The 20,617-nt window shown below is 33.0% G+C and overlaps 10 protein-coding genes and 2 pseudogenes across 12 annotated transcripts, besides 4 other annotated features; 7 read left to right on the top strand and 5 right to left on the bottom strand.

Annotated features, from left to right (window-relative positions):
* Window positions 1-4,476: part of a mobile genetic element that runs on past the window's edge.
* TVAGG3_0509260 (uncharacterized protein) lies at window positions 44-658 on the bottom strand (the record flags this gene model as incomplete). Its single annotated transcript, XM_051236859.1, has 1 exon — window positions 44-658. The coding sequence occupies one exon, from the start codon at window positions 656-658 to the stop codon at window positions 44-46; it is 615 nt and encodes a 204-aa protein (XP_051094683.1).
* On the top strand, window positions 684-1,085 carry TVAGG3_0509250 (uncharacterized protein; the record flags this gene model as incomplete). The annotated part of the gene is made up of 1 exon (XM_051236858.1): window positions 684-1,085. One exon carries the CDS (start codon window positions 684-686, stop codon window positions 1,083-1,085), a length of 402 nt encoding a protein of 133 aa, XP_051094682.1.
* Window positions 1,082-1,968, bottom strand: TVAGG3_0509240 (annotated as a pseudogene). Its single transcript has one exon. A coding segment is annotated over exon 1 (887 nt).
* Window positions 1,985-2,866, top strand: TVAGG3_0509230 (uncharacterized protein; the record flags this gene model as incomplete). The annotated part of the gene is made up of 1 exon (XM_051236857.1): window positions 1,985-2,866. The coding sequence occupies one exon, from the start codon at window positions 1,985-1,987 to the stop codon at window positions 2,864-2,866; it is 882 nt and encodes a 293-aa protein (XP_051094681.1).
* TVAGG3_0509220 (uncharacterized protein) lies at window positions 3,374-3,619 on the top strand (the record flags this gene model as incomplete). The annotated part of the gene is made up of 1 exon (XM_001583334.1): window positions 3,374-3,619. One exon carries the CDS (start codon window positions 3,374-3,376, stop codon window positions 3,617-3,619), a length of 246 nt encoding a protein of 81 aa, XP_001583384.1.
* Window positions 3,764-4,198, bottom strand: TVAGG3_0509210 (uncharacterized protein; the record flags this gene model as incomplete). Its single annotated transcript, XM_051236856.1, has 1 exon — window positions 3,764-4,198. One exon carries the CDS (start codon window positions 4,196-4,198, stop codon window positions 3,764-3,766), a length of 435 nt encoding a protein of 144 aa, XP_051094680.1.
* A 1,321-nt stretch (window positions 4,477-5,797) lies between the features above and the next one.
* Window positions 5,798-7,532, bottom strand: TVAGG3_0509190 (annotated as a pseudogene). Its single transcript has one exon. A coding segment is annotated over exon 1 (1,735 nt).
* Window positions 7,533-8,488: 956 nt separating this feature from the next.
* TVAGG3_0509180 (cyclin-dependent kinase inhibitor 2C-related family) lies at window positions 8,489-9,022 on the top strand (the record flags this gene model as incomplete). The annotated part of the gene is made up of 1 exon (XM_001583337.1): window positions 8,489-9,022. The coding sequence occupies one exon, from the start codon at window positions 8,489-8,491 to the stop codon at window positions 9,020-9,022; it is 534 nt and encodes a 177-aa protein (XP_001583387.1).
* Window positions 9,023-9,612: 590 nt separating this feature from the next.
* Window positions 9,613-9,650: a mobile genetic element.
* Window positions 9,651-10,452: 802 nt separating this feature from the next.
* Window positions 10,453-10,489: a mobile genetic element.
* Window positions 10,490-10,500: 11 nt separating this feature from the next.
* TVAGG3_0509150 (cyclin-dependent kinase inhibitor 2C-related family) lies at window positions 10,501-11,336 on the top strand (the record flags this gene model as incomplete). Its single annotated transcript, XM_001583339.1, has 1 exon — window positions 10,503-11,186. One exon carries the CDS (start codon window positions 10,503-10,505, stop codon window positions 11,184-11,186), a length of 684 nt encoding a protein of 227 aa, XP_001583389.1.
* Window positions 11,337-11,680: 344 nt separating this feature from the next.
* TVAGG3_0509140 (uncharacterized protein) lies at window positions 11,681-14,685 on the top strand (the record flags this gene model as incomplete). Its single annotated transcript, XM_001583340.2, has 1 exon — window positions 11,710-14,679. The coding sequence occupies one exon, from the start codon at window positions 11,710-11,712 to the stop codon at window positions 14,677-14,679; it is 2,970 nt and encodes a 989-aa protein (XP_001583390.1).
* A 1,140-nt stretch (window positions 14,686-15,825) lies between these two features.
* TVAGG3_0509130 (uncharacterized protein) lies at window positions 15,826-16,818 on the top strand (the record flags this gene model as incomplete). Its single annotated transcript, XM_001583341.1, has 1 exon — window positions 15,826-16,818. One exon carries the CDS (start codon window positions 15,826-15,828, stop codon window positions 16,816-16,818), a length of 993 nt encoding a protein of 330 aa, XP_001583391.1.
* A 286-nt stretch (window positions 16,819-17,104) lies between these two features.
* Window positions 17,105-17,219: a mobile genetic element.
* Window positions 17,220-17,510: 291 nt separating this feature from the next.
* TVAGG3_0509110 (uncharacterized protein) lies at window positions 17,511-20,539 on the bottom strand (the record flags this gene model as incomplete). The annotated part of the gene is made up of 1 exon (XM_001583342.1): window positions 17,511-20,534. The coding sequence occupies one exon, from the start codon at window positions 20,532-20,534 to the stop codon at window positions 17,511-17,513; it is 3,024 nt and encodes a 1,007-aa protein (XP_001583392.1).
* Between the last annotated feature and the right edge of the window lie 78 nt (window positions 20,540-20,617).

Here is a 20,617-nt window from a genome sequence, read left to right as displayed (position 1 = left end):
ACTAACCTAAGTCAGTCATTGACTGACTGACTGACTGACTGCTTTAATTTACTAAAACATATTTCAAACAAAGCTTATAGTCAGTAGATAGTTTTGTATACTCGTTCGAATATCTATACTTAAACTCAACTCCTGTAGTTCCTGGTGTTTCAATGATGTGGATGTTACCTATTTTCATGAATAGTGGAGTTTGACCACAGCATTCGATTTCAGGGTCGAGATAGTCAATGACACATTGTTTCCCTGTTATTCGTGATATAACATTTTCTAAATCCTCCTTTGTTAAAATTATTTGGTTCTTGCTTATAAGATTTGTCAAAAGCTTCTTATCGTCTTTGAGTAAGATAGTTTGATACAACTGAAGAAGGTAATGGTCTACGTTATCTGAAGAATTTGTTTGAACATTTGTGTAAGGGTTGTCGTTGGCTTCTCTTGAAAGAATTTGGTCCAGTGGTGGATACTCTAGCTTAACATCTGATGTAGCGTTAGCGTTTGAAGCTGAGTTTAAATTCACCGACTTAAGTTCTGGTTCTTTTTCTTTCAAACACTCTGAACTATAGTTCTTTATGACAATATTGTTTGTCGTTCGTGAGTCAACATTTGATGTTGGTTCAATTGGAACATTAACGGCACCAGCTAAGATGGATTTGCTTCTCATTTCATATAGAATAAAAACCTTTTATATGTATGAAAAGAACAATATACTCGACAAGGGTTTGAACGTAAAGCTAACGAATGAAAATATTGTTGAATTCACTGAGACAGGTGCTGTGTATAAAGATGTAGAACTACTGAACAAAAGAGCTAAGGGAAGAAGCAGGAACATGAACAAAGGGTGGAAGCCTATAAAAATTTATGTCAATGATGGCTCAGGAGGTTCAAACATAAAGTATGCAGAAAGTTATAGAGTTTATGCTCTCAAGGGAGAGAAGCCTTCATTTAAGAACAGCGATTCTAACACATATCCTCAAAAGCTAACGGATGGAGAAGTGGATGATATGAATAACAGCAAAAATATTAACAGAAATGGCGACAGAGATGCATGGAATTTGTTTACCATCAGTCAATTGAAGGTTAAGCTTTAAAACAATGTTGGTCGTTCCCATGGAATATTTTTGACTTTAATGGTATTAGTCATGATATGAATCTCAAGGTATGAACGAGGAGAGATGAGAGACTTATATGCTTCCCAAATTTCTTCAAAAGGTAATGTTATACCTGACTGTTTCCAAATGAGTTCAATATCATAACGTGAGAAACCTTGAAAGATAACGAAGTCAGTTATGAGACGTTTTATGTTTAAAGCTAAAAACCTCCATGTTTGCATAAGTATTGCTACAGTTAAGTGGTAATGTCTGACTTTAGTTATGATGTTAGCTAATGGTGAGTCAGGCTTTGACACTAAACCTTTTCCGGCGAAGTCGTCACAAACGAGCAGAGTGTTTGAAGGATACTTTTTGAAGGGTATTTTGAAAGTTTTGACAGAATGTAGTTTGTAAGTCGTTTCATATCGTAAACTCCTGAGTATTGACGTAAGTGGTGTTTGTCAATAATTCTTTCCATCTCCTCAGAAGTCTTTTGCATTCCTGACTGTATAAATTCAACGATGGCATAATATTTCCTCTTACGTCGAATGTAACGTTGAAGAAATTCAATGAGTTCACTGTCTGGAACTTTAACGACAGAGGCTTGAACTTTTGACATAAATGTTTTCGCTGTTGAGTCCATAGAGTCTGAAGTTGCTGATATAATGATTTGGTCATAATATGAGTCGTTTCCTAATGGTTCTGTTATGAGTATATGACGAATGAGGTTAAATGTCTTTCCTGACCCCATCTTTCCACAATAGAAATAAACGCCATTTGAACAGAACTCATAGTCCTTACTGAAAGGAAGAATGAGAGAACTGTTGAGCTTTTCACTGCTTTCATTCATGTCTTCATCTACATCGTGAAGTAAACGCTTCATTTTATCTCCATTAAAAATGCAAGTCAGAAATATTCAGAACATAGCACCAAGCCTGACTGACAAGAGTATTAAGATATACTATGAACACGTTATGATGAAACCAACCAAAATTCAAGAAAGTCAGTATACTTATGAATATCCAAGACACTGGATAGAGTATTTAGGAGGTGAGAAAGCTATTGAAATAAGACAAGTTAGAAGTATTCCAGCAGGAAGAACAATATTATTGAAGAACTTTAATGTTTTGAGGTATAATGATGAAACAAAGAAGCAAGATAGTTTTCCTGTTGCTGTGTATGTGAACCTAGACACAGGAGATGACATGAAAGTTTTTAATACAAAGCTTCAAACGGTAGTGAGAGAACAACTTACTGCGGAAGGACATCCATTACCTTCAGAAGTTACCATAGTATATAATTTTGAAACAAACTCAATAGATTTTAAAGTCGTCTCTGCAAAGAAGTCAGGTTTTACATTTAATGAAGCAGATGTATATTCGAATGAAAACTTCAAAGCTATTGCATGGTTAGATAATGACGATTGCTTTAAGAAAATCTTTAAATTCAGTGACTCAAAGATGTCAATAGATGACCTTCGTGGAATGTTACCATCGACGTTTACAGTTGAAGGTTCAGCAGGATTGCTTACAAGTTTTTCAATTGGTGGCATTTGGTCTCGTGAAAACATTGTTATAAAATCCAGTATAAGTGAATTTGCTGAAGAATCTATATTATGTCTTTCAAACTATATGTATTCGCCGCCGAAGCATTATAGTATAACAAACTTTGTCAGTAAGTTTAACATAAGACTTGTCGAACCTTCTTCAATGAAAGATGTTGTGCTACCTAAAGATGGAAAGGATGGACTCATTATTGAAATGATTTTAATTGCATATTAAATGAGCTTGTTCTTGAAGGTCATTCATGATGAAATAACTGTTGTAGAAGATGTTAGCAATTGTTCAGACATTTTGAAGCGTATAGATGAGATAAGAAATAAGTTAGATAGACCGCAAAGCGGTGAGGGCGAAGCCCGTGAGAATGTTTATGTTTCATTGACTTTCTCCAGTAACGAGAACTTTTATGAGATAATATTGAAGAGAGATGATTTTAATATGGTGTAAATGGTAGCTTGGGCAGCTTTAGGCGCAATGGGAACAAAAGCATTAGCATTTGGAGCAAAAGCACTTGGAGCTTATGACGCAGTAAATAAAATGAGTGGAGGAAGGGTTTCGAAGACATTAGATGCAAATAAAGGAAAGATTGGAGGCTGAGTTGTAAAGAAGTTAAGATTAAATAAAATAGGGCTCATAAATAAAGCATCCAATTTGGTTGCGACTGAGTCAGAAAATGCTTTAGGAAAGGACGATGGGTTTGCAAAACACGCAAAAGACTTTAATGACCAGATGAAAGGTGAAACAATGCATTTAAATAGAGTCGATGGAACTAAAGAAAATGTTTCTTCTCCACCAGTAGTTCTTCCGTATGGTCCCTATGGAATGTATGGAAACCCTTACGAAAGACAATTTGACCCATTGACTGGTGGAAGTAACTGGTATCATTACGGCCGAAGAAGAAAGACAGTCAAGTTGGAGACAGACGTAAAGAAAGCAACTAAAAAGAAACCAAGGAAGAGAGTTATAAAGCAATGAATTCAACAGGGTAGAAATGAGGTTAGAAATCGGGTTAGATCTAACCTTCTACCCTAAATTTATTTTTGTGCTATGTTTTCATACGTGTGAGGGTGGTGATATCATTAATTTTTATATAAATGTGGGAACAAAAATAAAGCATTTCTACTCAGCAGGAATGAGACCCTTACTGACTATGTATTCGTTTAATGCTTGATGAAAACAATGGTACATATTATCGTATGGGTATACACAACGTCTGTTTCCATCGTCGTCGTATATGTAGAGCTCAAATCCAGTCCAACCTTCTTTTGTACAATATGTAGCTTTATTTAAGTATGCATTTATGTAGATAAGGCAATTTTCTTCATCGCTCCAGAAATAATTTTTGTTCTTTGTTGAAATAGTTTTCGTTCCTCTGCGACCATAAGGAATGTATGCAATGAACTTTGCGTCATAAGGGATTGTAATATATTCAGGGTTTCTTTCATCGTCAATGGGTCTGTCTTTGTTAAAATGCATGTTTCTCAGTTTTACTTGAGTTTTGAATAGTTCACGGAAACGTTCTGGGAAAGAGTCATAGTAAATGTAGTCGGACATGTCTTTGTAATGAAATAAAAAATTAAAAAAAAATAAAAATAAGGTTATTTTTATTTAGTGAGGACGGTAGTGAATTTGTTAGTGAAGTCGTTAGTGAAGTCATTAGTGAAGTCATTAGTGAAGTCGTTTATGTGTCAGACGGTTTTGTAATATTTAAGGTTAAGTTGTTGTTATGGCTGTGTTGTAAAATATACGTTACTGGTTTCGTAAAGTGTCAAACCGTTATCTTGGGTAAGGTGGAACGCAGTGCCACAGTACCCAAGATAGTCTTACTAACTCTCATTTATCGAATGGTTCAATGAAGAAAATCCATAACATTCTCTTAAGATTTTTTTTAATTTATCTCAATTAAAAATTTTATTATTACCTAAATTAATTTTGTAAACTATTTTTGAATAGTTTACGATTTATCCTAATGGGACCCATATGCGGGTTCAATTTCTGGTTTATCATCTAGATATATTATGAAAGCCACTCAAAGGATGATTGATTTTAGGATGTTCTTAGAAGATTTTTCGTTCATTTATATTAATTTTGTATTCCCGATTTACATTCACTAGCAAATCAATGCATTTCACACTTTAAATGACAATTAAATTCTAAGACATTGCTAGAACTGCAATTTCCATAAAAAGTTTTAGTGTAAATTGCTTAAATAAATAATTATTTTCATTATTTTTCTCCAACAAGCTTGAAAATCAAACGAAAACTTTACAAAATACTTATTTACTCATTTGTAAATATAAATTTCTAACAATTTTTATCCTGATTTTAACATAATACTGTATTTCTAAAATTTGCACTAGTTCATTCCTAATTGATGCTCGGATTTCGGTATTCCATATGTGGTATTACATATTCCAATAAAAGGCACTTAATGTGCATTTTCTAATTCAATTAGATTTGCACATTAAGTGCCTTATTATTATAATAACTTTAATATGGAATAAGTCGAGTTTATTCCAATATACGAGCTTATGCTCATATGTCGGGTTAAAATCTGGCGTTTGGCAATGTCGCAAAACGCCGATATGCTAATTCCTAAAAAATTTTTTATGAAAAAATTCTTTATTCGCAAAAGGTATAGTATTTGCTCATGTACGAACATATGCGAGAAATTCCCATTATATTTCAGATCACTCAATTAAAAAAAGCCGTCTTTCTTTCAAAATTTCTGAATTATTATCCTTTCAATTTTAATGAATAAAATCATATTTATTCTTCTTTAAAACACTTCATTTCTTTAATTGTAGTGTTGCTTACTGCAACACTTAAACCAATTGTGGATTCCATTGAATGGCCTTCAATGGAATTCACAATTAGTTTAAAATTAGTTGATGCATATCCTATGTATGGTCCTAATATGGTCTGGCCAACCATATTCTAGTTGGAAATACATAGGATAGTATCACTAATCAATACAATACATAACAAAGTTAAATGCGAAAACAAAATCAAATTACAAAATCGTTCAAAACGAAGAATGAATACAAAAACACCTATGCACTGAGACTGGCCACCTCAGTGCATTTCGAATAAACATACAAGTATATACAATTTAAAAAAAATATTTTATAATTTTTACAAAGACAAGAGCAACTATGTTTTCCAACTAGCTCCCATCATGATCTTTAGCCTAGCGTCCATTAATTCCTTACTCATGTTTAAATTTGAACAAGTTAAGATGAGACGCTGGGCTGAGATTGTTCTTTCACAGCTTGCCTCCGCACAAGTGCAGCAAGTTATGCGGAGGCATATATTTGCGAACAATCCCCAATTTTCATCATTGATTTTAAAATTAAAATCAAAAATGTCCAAGCCACTTACAGTTCTTGATGTTTTAAAGATATGATTGTTATTGGCAATCATATCTTTAAATAGTTTAACTATATCATCAATCACATCATCACTACGTCCTCTTTTTTTGAGTTCGCTTGTGAACCAGCTAATTGCAGCATCAACCATCGGAGAATCACAGAGCTCTTCACCCTCAGTATCATCATTACTCTCATGAACTTCTTCCTGCTCATGAAGATCTTCATTGAATCTATTAAGATCCTGGGCTGGCCAATTGTGCTTCAACGAGGGTGCTGGTGGTTCGGTGTTTCCTTCTGCTTCAGCGGCGGCGTCTCCCATGAAGATTTCCCTGACATCTTCTATCGGGTCTTCCTCTTTCTGCCGGTAGTGGAACATCTTCACGTAGCCGCTTGTTGGGGGAGGGAATTCTCTGCTATTGATACTGTTCCTAGCAAACATGAGGCCTTTGGGTGTAATGATGTATGCAAATGCCCAAAGGCCTCCCATTTGCGAATGAATGGTCTTCTCAAGCAAGATGTCCCTAAAGATTCTGGCGAATCTGTTGTTTTCGGCATCAAGCTCTTCCGGGGCCTTCATTGCATTATAGATGCAAGGATAGACCCTGGAAAGTGGAGACTTCGGGTCTTCGAAGATCAGGACCAAGCTGGCGAAGATGACGGAACACTTATAAAGATCTTCTGTTCCGTCAGGAATGGAATGGAATAATGTCACCTTCGTCCGCTTGGTCCAGATAAAATGGAGAGGATAGATGAAGGATACCCATCTTGTTTCGACATTGGATGGGCATCTTGATCCAAAAACCTCGACATGCTGGCGGCATATTTCGGCAACTTCCAGCAATTGATCCTTCAATGGTGAAATTGCTGGATGGTTCATTGCCGCCTTATAAGCATTGTGTACCCTGTGGCAAATACAGGGTACAACAATGATTTCCTTCATCCATTGCACCTTGGATAAGGCAAGGATGGAATTATCCTTACCAGTAAGTGCACCCAATTGTGCTGTTCCTCCATCAACTATGACACAGCCGATCTGCACGTGACAATCATGGATTGCCTTCAATCCATTATTGATCGCGAGTGTGTAGTTGGCAGTCTTCAATCCAGTCATTCTTTCTGTATGGGCTGGATAAGACTGAATTGGAAAGCAAGGATTTTCCAACACAAAGTCGAGTAAAGATCTCTTCTGTGTGGTAACTTCGTCTAGAGCGACACTAGCGTAAGGCATGCTGAACGTAGAGAAGCGCGCCATAATACTTGAATGAATCTCTTTGGATGTCTGTATGAGTATATCTTTGAGCTTATCGCGCTTGTAATGAGGGATTTTTTTCCATTCCAACTTGTATTGCAGTTTTTCCATTCTCCTTTGATGTTGTATAGCCTAAACAAAAGCTATACACAATTAAGTTGTATATTTCGTCACTTTCCCCTGTGCTGAGAGAGATATTATGCTTTGCTAATAGGATAGCTAATCTGCGAAAAATTCCATCAGCATCAAATTCAACAGAACCTTCCATTTGTGATTCTGTAGATAATATAAAATTTCGAATATCTTTTTGTTTTGCACTATCAGGGAAACATTTATGAAGCTTCCCATTGCTGATTTCTTTTTTTAGGTGATCATCTCTTTTTTTAAAGGCGCATCTGAATGAATCTCCATCTTGGGTGGGAACCTGAGCAGTACAACCCATAATCCAATGTTTGGATTTTGCATTATACTCTAATTTTTCATAAGTCCTTTCATCACCAGGATATTTTTCATATCTGGAATTTGTCATTGCTTATATAAAAATGATTAAATTTGTGTCTTTTTTAATTTTTTACACAATATACTTAAAATACTATTTTCAACATTTTTTTAAAATAAAAATTTTAAAATAATCTCTAAGAAAAAATTCTATTTGTGTTATTGTTACATTCATAACATCATCTAGAGTGATATAAACTAAGTATCAATATTTTGAAATTGAACACGCCAAAAATTTGATAATCCACATTCAATATTTTGTAAGTGGCGTACTTTTTGAATACTCGCCATACGCCTTGGAGTTCTCAATTTTGAATTCGCCTTTATTTGGGCGACCTCAGAAAAATACGCCATTAAGAAAATATTGTATGAGATTTTAAATTTGAACACGCTCTACCTTAAGGAATTAAATTTATTAAGATATATTTACATATAATAAACGAGTGCTTAAAAATGTATTTAATCGCTTATGTAAGTTCCAAAAAAATCACGAAAATAAAAAAATCAAGATTAAAATTTTATTTTTAATTTTTGAATTTCTCAAATGGCGAAATTTTTGGGCGAACAAAAAAATGTACGCCCGGTCAAATGGCGTAATTAGCGCATCCCTATGTAGAATTTTTAAATCTTCAAGCTTTCTTAATGAATCTTGATATTACAAAAAACTTTAAGAAAGGTTTTATTTATTCGCCTCCTTTTTCGCTTTTTTCTCTTGTGGAGTTTTTAATGTCAATTTGTGATGACATCAATACTTCAAGTGATGATGGATCGAGAGCCATTCATTTAGCCTCTGCATTTCATTGTAAAGAAATTGTAGAACTACTTATTTCAAATGGTGCAGATATTAATGTTGCTGATATCTATGGTTCTACTCCTCTTATTTGTGCTTCTTCTAATGATAAAGAAATAGTAGAGCTTCTTCTATTACATGGTGCTGATATTAATGCAGAAGACAAAGCTGGATTTAATGCTCTGCGATGTGCAGCTAAGCATAACTGTAAAGAAATAGTAGAACTCCTTCTTTCAAATGGTGCCAATATTACCGAAAAATATGAATCTGTTCGTTCTTCTCTTCATTATGCGATTATGAATAACTCTAAAGAAATTGCTGAACTTCTTATTTTACATGGTGCAAATGTTAATGAAAAAGAAATAAATGGATTCGTTCCTCTTCATTATGCAGCAAAAGGCAATTGTAAAGAAATTGCAGAACTTCTTATATTGCATGGTGCAAATATCAATGAAAAAGTAGAAAAGTGATTGACTCCTCTTCATTTTGCAGCTCAGAACAATAGTAAAGAAACTGCAGAACTACTTATTTTACATGGTGCAAATGTTAATGAAAAAGTAAAAAAGAGTTTGACTCCCCTTCATTTTGCAGCTCAGAACAATAGTAAAGAAACTGCAGAACTTCTTATATCACATGGTGCTGATATCAATTCAAAGGATGAAGAAAAGATGACCGCTCTTCATGTAGCAGCAGATAATAATTTTAAAGAAATAGCTGAACTTCTTATTAGGCATGGAGCAGATGTCAATGCGAGAAATATACAAGGTAATACTGCTCTTCATTATGCTGCGTTTCATAATGAAAAAGAACTTGCAGAACTATTAATATTAAATGGTTCTGATATTAAATTAAAAAATTTCAAAGGTATGAATCCATTTTACATGGCAATAGGCAGAAATTCTTTTGAAACTGCGGAACTTCTTATTTCATATGGAGCAAATGTAAATGAAAAAGATAATAAAGGCAACACCGCTATTCATATTGCAGCTAATTCACAAAATAACAAAGAATTGCTGGAACTACTTATTTCAAATTCTGCCGATGTTAATTCAAAAGGCACTGTTGTAAACAGAAATTCATCAAAAGTGACACCTCAGAAAAGCTAAAATATTGAATTTTTGGAACTTTTGATAGAGCACGTTTTTAAATATTAATTAAAGTAAATGAATATTTTGTAAAGATTCTTTTTAATAAAAAAATAAAATTTTGAAGAAGAACACAAAATCTTCTGAAAAATAATATCACATAAACTCATATTATTTTCTAATATATAACTATTTTATATAAAAATCAAATTCAATGATCTTCAAAGCGAAGGATAAACCTCAAAATTTACGAATATAATGAGTGGGAATATAATGCTTATCTATCATAAAACCATATGAAATATCAATTTTTGCTTTACGCCTAATTTTTGACGACAATTAGCAAAAAATGTTAAATGTTAACACTCAGTCCATTTGAATATGAAAAATAAAATTGACTTTGATTAAATGTTTTTATTTATCATGCAATTCTTCTTGCGACCAAAGATTTGAATAAAAGTTCAAAAAATAAGATAGCTTAAAAAATAATATACGGTAGTGTTTACTAATAGATGAATAGTATATAAATTCTATTAAAATGGATTTGATCCAAAAAAATATAAAACCAAAAATAATTGTTATAATTTAAATGAAGAAGTAATTTAAAACGATTTTATTTATGATCAAATTTTATATATTAGAAAATAATATGAGTTTATGTGATATTATTTTTCAGAAGATTTCATTCTATATGCCTATGAAAAGTACTCTCAAAACTAACTTTTTCCTAATTATAATTAAATCTAGAATATTGTATTATGCTTAGTATTATTTCATTTTTCTCATTCAATTTAGAATTTACAAATGTCAAAAAATTGAGAGCTGTCACTTTTGATGAATTTCTGTTTATTACAGCACTAATGGAATGACTGCTCTTCATTTTGCTTGTTTACAAAATTTTAATCAGTTAATCGATATTTTGATTTCAAATGGTGCAAATGTTAATGATAAAAATAATTCAGGACAAACGCCATTTCATTTAGCGGCAATTAAAAATTGTCATGAAATTGTCGAAACTTTACTATCAAGTGGTGCCAATATAAATGAAAAAGATAAAAATGGCTCAATTGCTATTCATTATGCATCTGCAAAAAACAATATAGAAGCTTTGGAAATTCTACTTTTACATGGCGCAAACATTAACGAAAAAGATAATCATGGATCACCTGCTCTTCATTATGCATCTATGTATAACAGTAAAGAGGCTTTAGAAATCTTAATTTCTCATGGTGCAGAAATTGATGCTAAAGACAATGATGGAAAGACTGCTCTTCAATATGCTGCAGAGAATAATAGTATAGAATCATTAAAAATCTTAATTTTACATGGTGCAAACATTAATTCTAAAGATATTACTGGATCACCTGCTCTTCATTATGCATCCTTTAAAAACAATATAGAGTCTTTAGAAATCTTAATTTCTCATGGCGCAGAAATTGATGCTAAAGACAATGATGGAAAAACTGCTCTTCAATATGCAGCAGAGAATAATAGTAAGGAAGCATTAGAAATTCTACTTTTGCATGGTGCTGTATGCGGCAAAAAATAGCAAAAAATACAGGAAATTCTTATTTCGCATGGCGCAAATAGTGTTGCTAAATGTTACAATTATGAATATTTTCATTTAGCAGGACTGATATTCCATGACCTTACTTTAATTTTCAATTCAGTTTTAAACAATTTTCTTTATTAATTTTACTTCCCCCACATCATTATCGAGAAAAAATTCGACCTTTTTCCCTAGATAAGTCTGCATTTTAGATGTATCCCAAAATTTACTATCATCTGAATGTAATACTCCAAATGTTATTTTTTTCCACCCGTTCAACGAACGAATCAAAAAAATGATTGATAACTATGTCACCGTCCAGAAGCACTTTAGAAGTATTTGGTGTGCTGATCATCATTTGACAATGTTTTTGAAAGGGGGCCTCGTAATCACATAGATCTGAGGCCTTAAAGTTGGGAAAATTGAGAGGAGTTAGGTAGTCGGTCGGAACCCTTAATTAATTTTTTTTTCAACTTTATCAACGAGAAAAAAAATTTCGACTTTTTTTTCCGATTTTTTATTTATGACTAGTTTACTAGATGACCTTGAAGAATTATGCAGGAAGATCAGCAAGCTGGTTTATAACAGAGAAGATACATCTTCTGAAGAAATAAGTTTGCAGTTACTTCTCAGCGCGATTATTTTTGATGAAAATACGAAATTCAAAGTTGAAGAATTTCCTGAGAATCTAATAAACATGATATCTTCTATTATTAAATCCAAAAATTCGGGCGAAAGAATAAGAAGATGCTTAATTCTCATTTTATACAAAGTTTATATAGAAACACCAGATAATGACGTAGCAAAACAAATCTTTAGCATTCTGATAGATTCATTCAAGATCTCATACGAGAGAGATGCTATTAGAATGTCATTAATTTCGATTTCGAAAAAATACAAAGACAACGATCTCTATTTTTCACGTTTTCTAGAGATGGTTTACCATATTACAAATATTTCGGATCGAAATTTCAAAAAAATTTATCCAGCAACTAATAATGAGTTAGTTTTAGTTCATATTGATTTTGAAGGTGGATTTAAGACCATAAACATCAACCCCAATTGGGGAAATAAAGCACTCACTGAATTTATTGCCAGTATCTATGGAGTTGAAGCAAAAAATCTTGAAATAAATTTAAACTCTCCAGATGGCAAAATAACAGATAAGCAAGTAATCACAGTTAGATTCAAGTCGAACAATGCAGAAAAAATGCGAAAAATACCAATTATTTGCCAATATCGAGGAATAAAAAAAATTATCTCAGCAACATCAAGTACATCGATCAAAACGTTGATCAACATCATCAACTACTCATTTCCTTCACCGATTACTACTCCTTGCACTTACAGAGTCATTGGAAATAATCCATTCGAAATTACAACGAAGAAAACAGTTTGCGATCTTTCATTACAAAAGGGTGATATCATACAAGTTGTTGATATCCTAGAAATCCAAAACAATGATGAAATTTACCATTCATTTTTCAAATTACTTTTTGAAGCGAAAGAAAAGGAAGCAACCTTCAAAAAATCAGCTGCTATTGCCAGCAAACTCCTGTCATGCTTACAACCAGGTAAAATAATGAATGATGAGTTCAAAGATGTTCAATATTTAATTTCAACGTTTCCTTCAAGGAATTGTACGGAGCAAAGGTATTATTTGGCCATTATGGTTAATGTTATGAACCAAGATCCTGACTTTTGCATTGAATTTTGTGAAAAACATGGAATTGAAATGTTAATTAACGTTTTCTTAAGCAAAAAGCTGCATTGCAAGGAGCTATTAGACATTGTCAACATGTTTTACGAGAAACCATACAATATAAGAGAATTTCTTTTCGAAATTTTCAAAATGAAAAATTTTGATTTTGCAAAAATGATGATTTCAAGGTTTGGCGATGAATGTGTATGTCTACCAGATGAGAAAAGCCTCATGATGCTCATTAAATCCTATTCTCCCGATGAAAAAACTCAATTTTTGAATTCATTTAGCGAATTTTCTTTACAAATGGATTATTTCGGATCTGTTATGAAATCTAACGGTCAAAATCCTGCGGTTTCTCCATTTTCTAAGGAAATCGCGTTTAATGAATTTAATAGACTCAAAATCACCGAAGATTTCGAGAAATACTTAGCCAATGTAACCAAGAACAATAGTTTTAGGCAGTTCCTTGATTTGATCCAAAATCCGGGCGCAAAAGATAAAATTATTAAAAATTTGGACATTTTGATACTCCCAATGTATCTCATGAACAATCCAGATGCTGTAAAGGCTTCTAATGACGTATTGATTCAATTATTGCGAGAAACAACAATTTTCCCCGTTATTTTCCAGAAAATTCAAACATTTATTTCTAGAAGCACAAGATCACCGAATTGCAAGCTCAGAAATGACAAATGTACAAGCCAAAGTGATTATTTCTTGATTCCTTTGCTCAAAATTTTGGGAGATTTTAATAAAAAGAATTTCATTTCAGACAAAGGCCAATGTGCTTCATTAATTGATTGTCTAGCCTTATACCTTAGTAAACACAAGGAATTCGATGAAAACGCCCTTGAAATTGCAAAAATAATTATTGAATTTCCAATTAAATGCGTTTTCCCAGAGAATTTCGTCGAAGAAGAGGATGACGATGACTCCTACTCATACTTTTCTAACTCTTCTGACGATGATGACGAAAAAGATCCGAAATACAACTCTTTTGACTTGGCAATGCTTCCTTACCTCACTCCTTTGGATAATTATGCCAAGTTGGTCAATATTATCCGTCAAAAAGCGAAAAGTGACAAAGAATATTCAGTTTATTTCAATTTGATATCGATTAGATGCATAATCCTTCAAATGCTTCATCGTAATCCTAATGATGAATGTATTAATACTGTTTCAAGCATTTCTGTCCAAGATTTCAACAAAATTTTGACAATTTTCAAGAAAAAGTACGGAACTAAAGGAGATAGAGAGGAAGTTCTCACAGAATGCTCTTACTTTATTAGCCAGTGCGAGAATAAAGAGCATATTCCTTTAATTGCCATAAAATTATTATTAATTTATGAGAAAGGCGATGAAATGGACCAAAAATACGTTGATCTATTGAGAAATGTCTTTATATGCTGTTCCGGTAAGGCTCTGGACTTCAGAATTGACATGTTACCAACATTTTTCCAAAATGTCTCCAAAACAAAGGATTTGGAAGACCTCATGGTCAAGATCCTTCCATATATGAAGCCGTGGGATGGTTTTCAGACCGCATATCTAAGGAAAAATGGAGAAAAAGTGCTAAATCATATTCATCAAATAATTATGAGCCAAGACGAGGTATACAAGAGGTACTACGCTCATTACGGAATCTCTTTAGATAAAATCGCTAAGAATTCCAGAAATAAGGAACAAATTAAACCGAAAATTCGGGAAATTAAGGATATCATATCTAATTCAAGTACAAGTTCATTATTAAGGTTTTTCAAAGATGTCTTTGAGACCTTAAATATTTAATAAATTCATAATTAATTTTAATTTTATTAAAAATAACAATTTTTTTCTAAATTAATATTTGTATCATCATATGGTTTGGAAGTAATATTCAATATTAATATTGATGTTTCGAAAATGCAATTTTAAAAATGAAATTTAATAGAAATCTTTGAAAAAAACTGAATTTGAACCAATCTCATATGATATTTATGATATAATGAGAAATGAATCGATGAAACAGTAATATGACCCATTAATTTCAAGAATTTTTGATGCCTCTATTCAAATTTTTTTGAGAGAGAAATGGGTAAATGACCAATTTTAGAAAACGTGAATTTATATATTTTCTCATTAAAAACAATAGTTTTTTTTCCGCCGTTGAGATAAAAAAATGTTCGCTTCCTCTCTTTAAGAAATATCCGACAACAAATTTGTTTTAATGAAATTATTGAATTGCGTTATTTCTGAAGCATTACTTCAAAACTGTGATGCAATGCGCACACTCAATTTAAAAACACTAAATTCTGTAGAAAATTTATATGTGAGTAATTTTTGCGTTCCGATGTTTTTGAATAAGTATTGAAAAACATTCAAAGAGCGAAACATTTTATATGATCGCCGAATATGATATATTCGGATATGAGATTTAAAGTAATTTTCTTCATGGTTTGAGCTGTGATTTTTTTGTCTCAATTATCTCAAACCTCCATATTTGAATCATTCTCAATTTCTAACAAATTTTCAGTGTTCACAAATTCTTTCAGATAATATTATTCCATAAATGTCATTGATTGATATTTTGCTGAAAATTTATGTCGATGTAAATAAAACATTTTATTTAGTGATTTTCGGAGATGAGTTCGAACATATTCTTATTTCGAATCATTAAATCTTATATTTATTGAAACTCTAATTTCACAAATTTCAAAACGATATGTGATGCTATTATTAGTAAATTATTTTATGCTATTCCAAATACTAAACCACCGATTTATTCCTTCACAAATCAACGGCGTGGAAAAAAAGTGAAAATCGATGATTTTGCTCTCCATAATGAACTTGTATTGGTTCAATCCAAATCAAATTGAAGATATGAATTTTGAATACATTCAATTATAATTTTGAATACTTGCAGTTATATTCAATTTATCATCTCATTTTTCTTCAATGTTTTACATTTTCACGCTCCATTCCAAATCGGATGAATTTTCGGATTGCATTGATTACATTAAATCAAAAGATATCCTCGAACCATTTAATTTGCATCATAGTTACAAAATAAAGCAAAACGAACAAATGTGTTTTACTGGTAACTTTATCTTTAGTTCTGATAAGAAATTTAAAGCAAAGACAAAGCTATTTTTAGACTCGGGCTATAATGGTGAAGAAAAGAAAATTGATTGGATCGAAAATCCAGTCGCAGTTGCTGGTGGTTGCTATCTAAAGGACGGTATTTCAATCTGTCGCAATGCATCTACTGTGGTCATGTGTTTGGAAGATGTATGTGACTTTACTGTTTATAAGATTGAATATCGTCCTAATAATGTCAGTTTCAAAGGAACACTTAATGGTGTTTCAGGATATGATACTAGAACAATTGATATGGTTACAATTGCAACAAAGGAAACAGGCACAATGCAACTTTATCGCTACAACGATTTGAAACTATTCAAAAATGGACATTTTGAAGGAACAGCGTTTCGCCATTACGGAATAATTGTACAGAATGGAAAACCAAAGATTGAAGCCAAAAACACCTCAAAAGCAACATCTTATCGACTTACAGAAGATGGCAACTCTTACTACTTTACCATAAACTCGAGGAAAAATGATATCTATCTTCAAGTCGATTACATGAAGGGCGAAGATACAGCTGAGACTAAGAAGTTGCATTTCCAAGAATGTCAAATCACTCTTAATCCAGAAGGTGATTTATACACAAAAGACTCCTCTAGTTTTCAATTCACTACTTTCAAGGAACCTCTTGACACTGCTATAATCGTTTTAATTGTTATTCTTATTCTTGCTATTCTTGGTACTGTTGGTGGTATTCTTTGCTGTGTTTGCCTTCCATGTTGCTGCTGCTATGCTTGCTGCATCAAGTGCATGCCATGCTGTGCTAGATCGGAAAATAAGGAATCAGCAGCTGCTGAAGTTTAAACTAGTGAATAAATATATAATTTTTCTGAATAAATTTTTAGCAAACTTTTAGAGTACTCATATCATTTTTCTTATCTAATGATTTGTTATCTATGTTTAGACAAAATATGCATAATTTATTTCATTCTACTTCCTCTGGATTTCTTTTTTGAATTGTTAATGAATTGATTATTTATGATAACAAATATGCATCAAGGTATGCTTTTCTTCATCCTCTGCAAACGCACCATAGAATGCAACCATTAGTTTATTAAGAAAACTATCATTTCTGTTATAAAGGTTAAGTGTGCCCTTACGCCCCCATGACACGGCCTTCAATTCAGATGTTTAAGGTTAATTATCAATGGAGCTTCATTCCAGTTGTCAGAAATTTGAATTAAAGTCAGATGGGAGTAAGTGCACTCTTAAAAATGTTTAAAATTGACTAAAAAGTGATCCGTTAAGGTTAATTTTCAACTTAATTGGCTAAATTTCATCAGACTATTTCAATATAATCTCCATTTTTAAATAAATTTTAAAAATCGAACATTGACATTGAAGTAATGTCAATTTCATATTAGTGATTCCTTAATTTGTTCATTAGTAGTTGGAGATTATACATTACTGATTACTTGTCTTTGGTTCATGTTTAAAATATAAATAATATAAACTTTTACAAACAAATTTAAAAAAAAATAAGTAAATAAAGTAAATTAATCTTCAATTGGATCAACAGCCAATCCAATTTCTGTGCATACAAGGTTTTCTCTTGAAAACAGCATATCTCTCACAGCTTTAATTTCATTCTCTGATACGTTTTGCATCAATTGAATGTATGGTCTTTGTTCAACTAATTTCAAATCAAGAACTTGTAAGTATCTTCTGTAACAAGAAATTGCATCACCAATGTCACAACGAACCAAAGCATTTCTAAATGCTGTTCTTGGCTTCTCACCAATTGCTCTGTTTTCTGGAGGCAATTTCTTATTTATGTCTCTCAAGAAATGAGTGAATCTGCTTCTCATGTATTTGATTAGCATCAGCAATGGTTGTGGTAGATTTGTAAGCTGTGATTCTAAGTTTTCGTTGTAGAAAAGCTTCAAAATGTTGCTGGATATTTCAGGCCAATCAGAACAAAATTGAATGAAACCTATTTTTGTTTGTTCTTGTTCATTGAAGACATCATCGCCTCCTCCGCCTTCTCCAAGAGAGAAATAACTTGATGAGTTCCTTCCCAGTCCAATCATCGAGTTATTTACTGTTCCTTGTGCTTCTCTTTCCAGTTGTTCCAAGGAATATCTCTTCCACAAGTTTTCGAGTTCTTCATCAGTTATATTCGGCTGAATAATAGTGAAGAACTGACTGAAAACAGCTTGTGTCATCGTGTTTATTCCTGTCCAGCCAACTAAAGAAAGAAGAGCTGATACTTGGCGATGAAATCTCGTGTGTGTCTCCCTGAAAAACATAATCATCTGCTGTGCGAATGCCCAGAAGTCAACAAGATCAACACAAGGTGATTTTGTTGTTGCTTCTCGCAAATGGCGCTCGTCAATCGCTGATTGGTCGAGATGAGGGAAAAATGCTTGTTGCAAACGACGAGCCATCTTCAAATGAATGAGGAATTGGGTGGAATCTGAGGTGAGATCCAAGTTGGAGATGCTGGGATAAATAAAAGTGAAAGATGCGTTAAATAATATCTTGAAAAAGATTAAATCAATGATATTGAGCTCATTGTTAATGAATTTCAAGAAGAATTGAACTAATGGCGATGAATGCATGTAAAACTGTGTTGAACTCATTAATTCTTGGAAAATCTTTTTTCCGACGTAAGGAGTTCCTCCTTTTTCTATGATTTGCTGCCTGACAATGCTCTTGCAGTCTGTATCTAATGATCCTGCATTGTCTGTGTTCGTCATTGTCTGGAAAAATGAAATTATGTGTCTTGCGACCCAGAAGAAAGGTTTTGGCTCGGAAATACCTTTTGTCTCTGGTTGATTCAAGTCCGGTACAGAATATAAAGAAGTTCCTAAAGGAAGTGGTAATAATCTGTTGACATAGTTAATCATCGTTGTTGTATCAAGCGGCTGGTCATTATCGATAGTATAATCTGCTGGTAATTGTGTCTTTGGAGGTTTAGCAGGCTCTCCTTCACTTTTATGTTCAGATCTTGCAGTTTGTTCGGTTTTTTCCAGAATTGAAGAAGCTTCGTCAAGCAAATTGGTATTTTCTTGTTCACTCTTCTCTTCTACGTCATCATCAAGCTTTGTGGATCCTTCAAAATTCGTAATTGTTGATGCATCGTCAGGAATATCATCTCCAAGACCTTTTCTGAAGTAATTTTGTGTCCCCGATTTAAGAGGTGATTTCGGTCTTGGTTTTTTATTCTTCTGCTTCAAACTTTCTGTTTGATCGAAAATTGAAGTTTGTGTATCAGTTAAATTAGTCGAAGACTGTTGCATACTCATTGCGCTTGCGTTTAGCTTGAAATTGGACGAACTTGTCATTGTCATTTTATGAGGATCTTTTTTGCCTTTCTTTCGACGTCTGTTTGTATTCTCTTCAGGCATATCAGTTATTTGATCGAAATCTACATACTGAGGCTCAACTAAGTACTGTTTTACATCTGATTTCAAAGATTCGTTTTCTTTCTTAATTTTTTCGTTTTCGCGTTCAAGTTCTGCGAATCTTGGGAGTAATTCATCACCGGATTTCTCTAAAACCTTAATTTTATCGTTGGCCATTTCAAGTAAACCTTCTAATTCGTCAATTTTCATGTGTGCATCAGCAAGAAGTTGTTTCGCTTGATTCTTTTGCTCTTCATTCTTCTGCATTCGAACTGCCATAGTATTATTATCACTAATAGCTGCATCTCGATTATATTCTGCAGTTTCTAAAGCGCTTTTGAGATCTGCGACTTGTGTATTGCGTCCTTCGAGTTCTTCTGAAAGGCGCATGTTGAATGCTGTATTTTGTTCAAGGGATCTCTCTGCTTCTTTTAAAGCTCGAGTTAATTCTTCGTTTTCCTTTCTTGTTTTGGATTCTAGATCCGAGAGTTCGACGAATCTCTTTTCGTAATGTTCGAAGAGCTGTGGAATTAATTCAAGCCTTGACTGGAAAAACTTTTTAATTTTCACAAAAAGAACAGTGTGTTCTTCGGAGTAGCTTCGTATAAGTGAGTTAGCTTTGTTCCATATCAAAAATACGTTTTGAGATGTTTCTAAGATCTGATTTGCTTGATCTGCTGGAGGTAATTCGATATTTAGTTGAATTCCGTCAATTAATTGATGATACTGATTCGAAAGAGATTGTATTTCACGAGAAGCAGGAACTTTTCGCTGTGTAGAGATGAGATCTGTAATTGGAGGTAATGGATTTTCTGAATCTGGTTTAATTCTTGAAGACACACCTAATCCTGTTTGCGGACGGATACTCGTGAATAAACTCTTAACTTTTGCTGGGTTTTGAGAACGAGATGTTGTTATTTCATTTGGTTCGTGTTTAATTTGCAGAGTTGACTCTCGTCGCTTGGTTTGTGCTGTGCTTATCTGTCTTCCGGCTAATTTTGTTTTTTTTTCATGATGCTCTTCCCTTTTTGGAGATTTTAAATTTTGATTGGGCTTTTCAGGTGTGACAAATTGCTGATTTTTTGGCACAAGCCCAGACGTAATCAAGCCCTCCATTAGTCCAGGCCGTGGAGCAGCTAGCCAAGCTAATTCCACTGGCTTAGGCGCCGACATTTTCAGAGTACGTTATTTAATTAAATTTTTTTATAAAGATTTTGAATATTTTCTGAAGAGGCATATTTGAATAGTTTACAATT

The sequence above is a fragment of the Trichomonas vaginalis genome, chromosome II (genome assembly GCF_026262505.1).
Source record: "Trichomonas vaginalis G3 chromosome II, whole genome shotgun sequence".
Taxonomy (NCBI): Eukaryota; Parabasalia; order Trichomonadida; family Trichomonadidae; genus Trichomonas; species Trichomonas vaginalis.
This window is presented reverse-complemented; position numbering and strand designations above follow the sequence as displayed.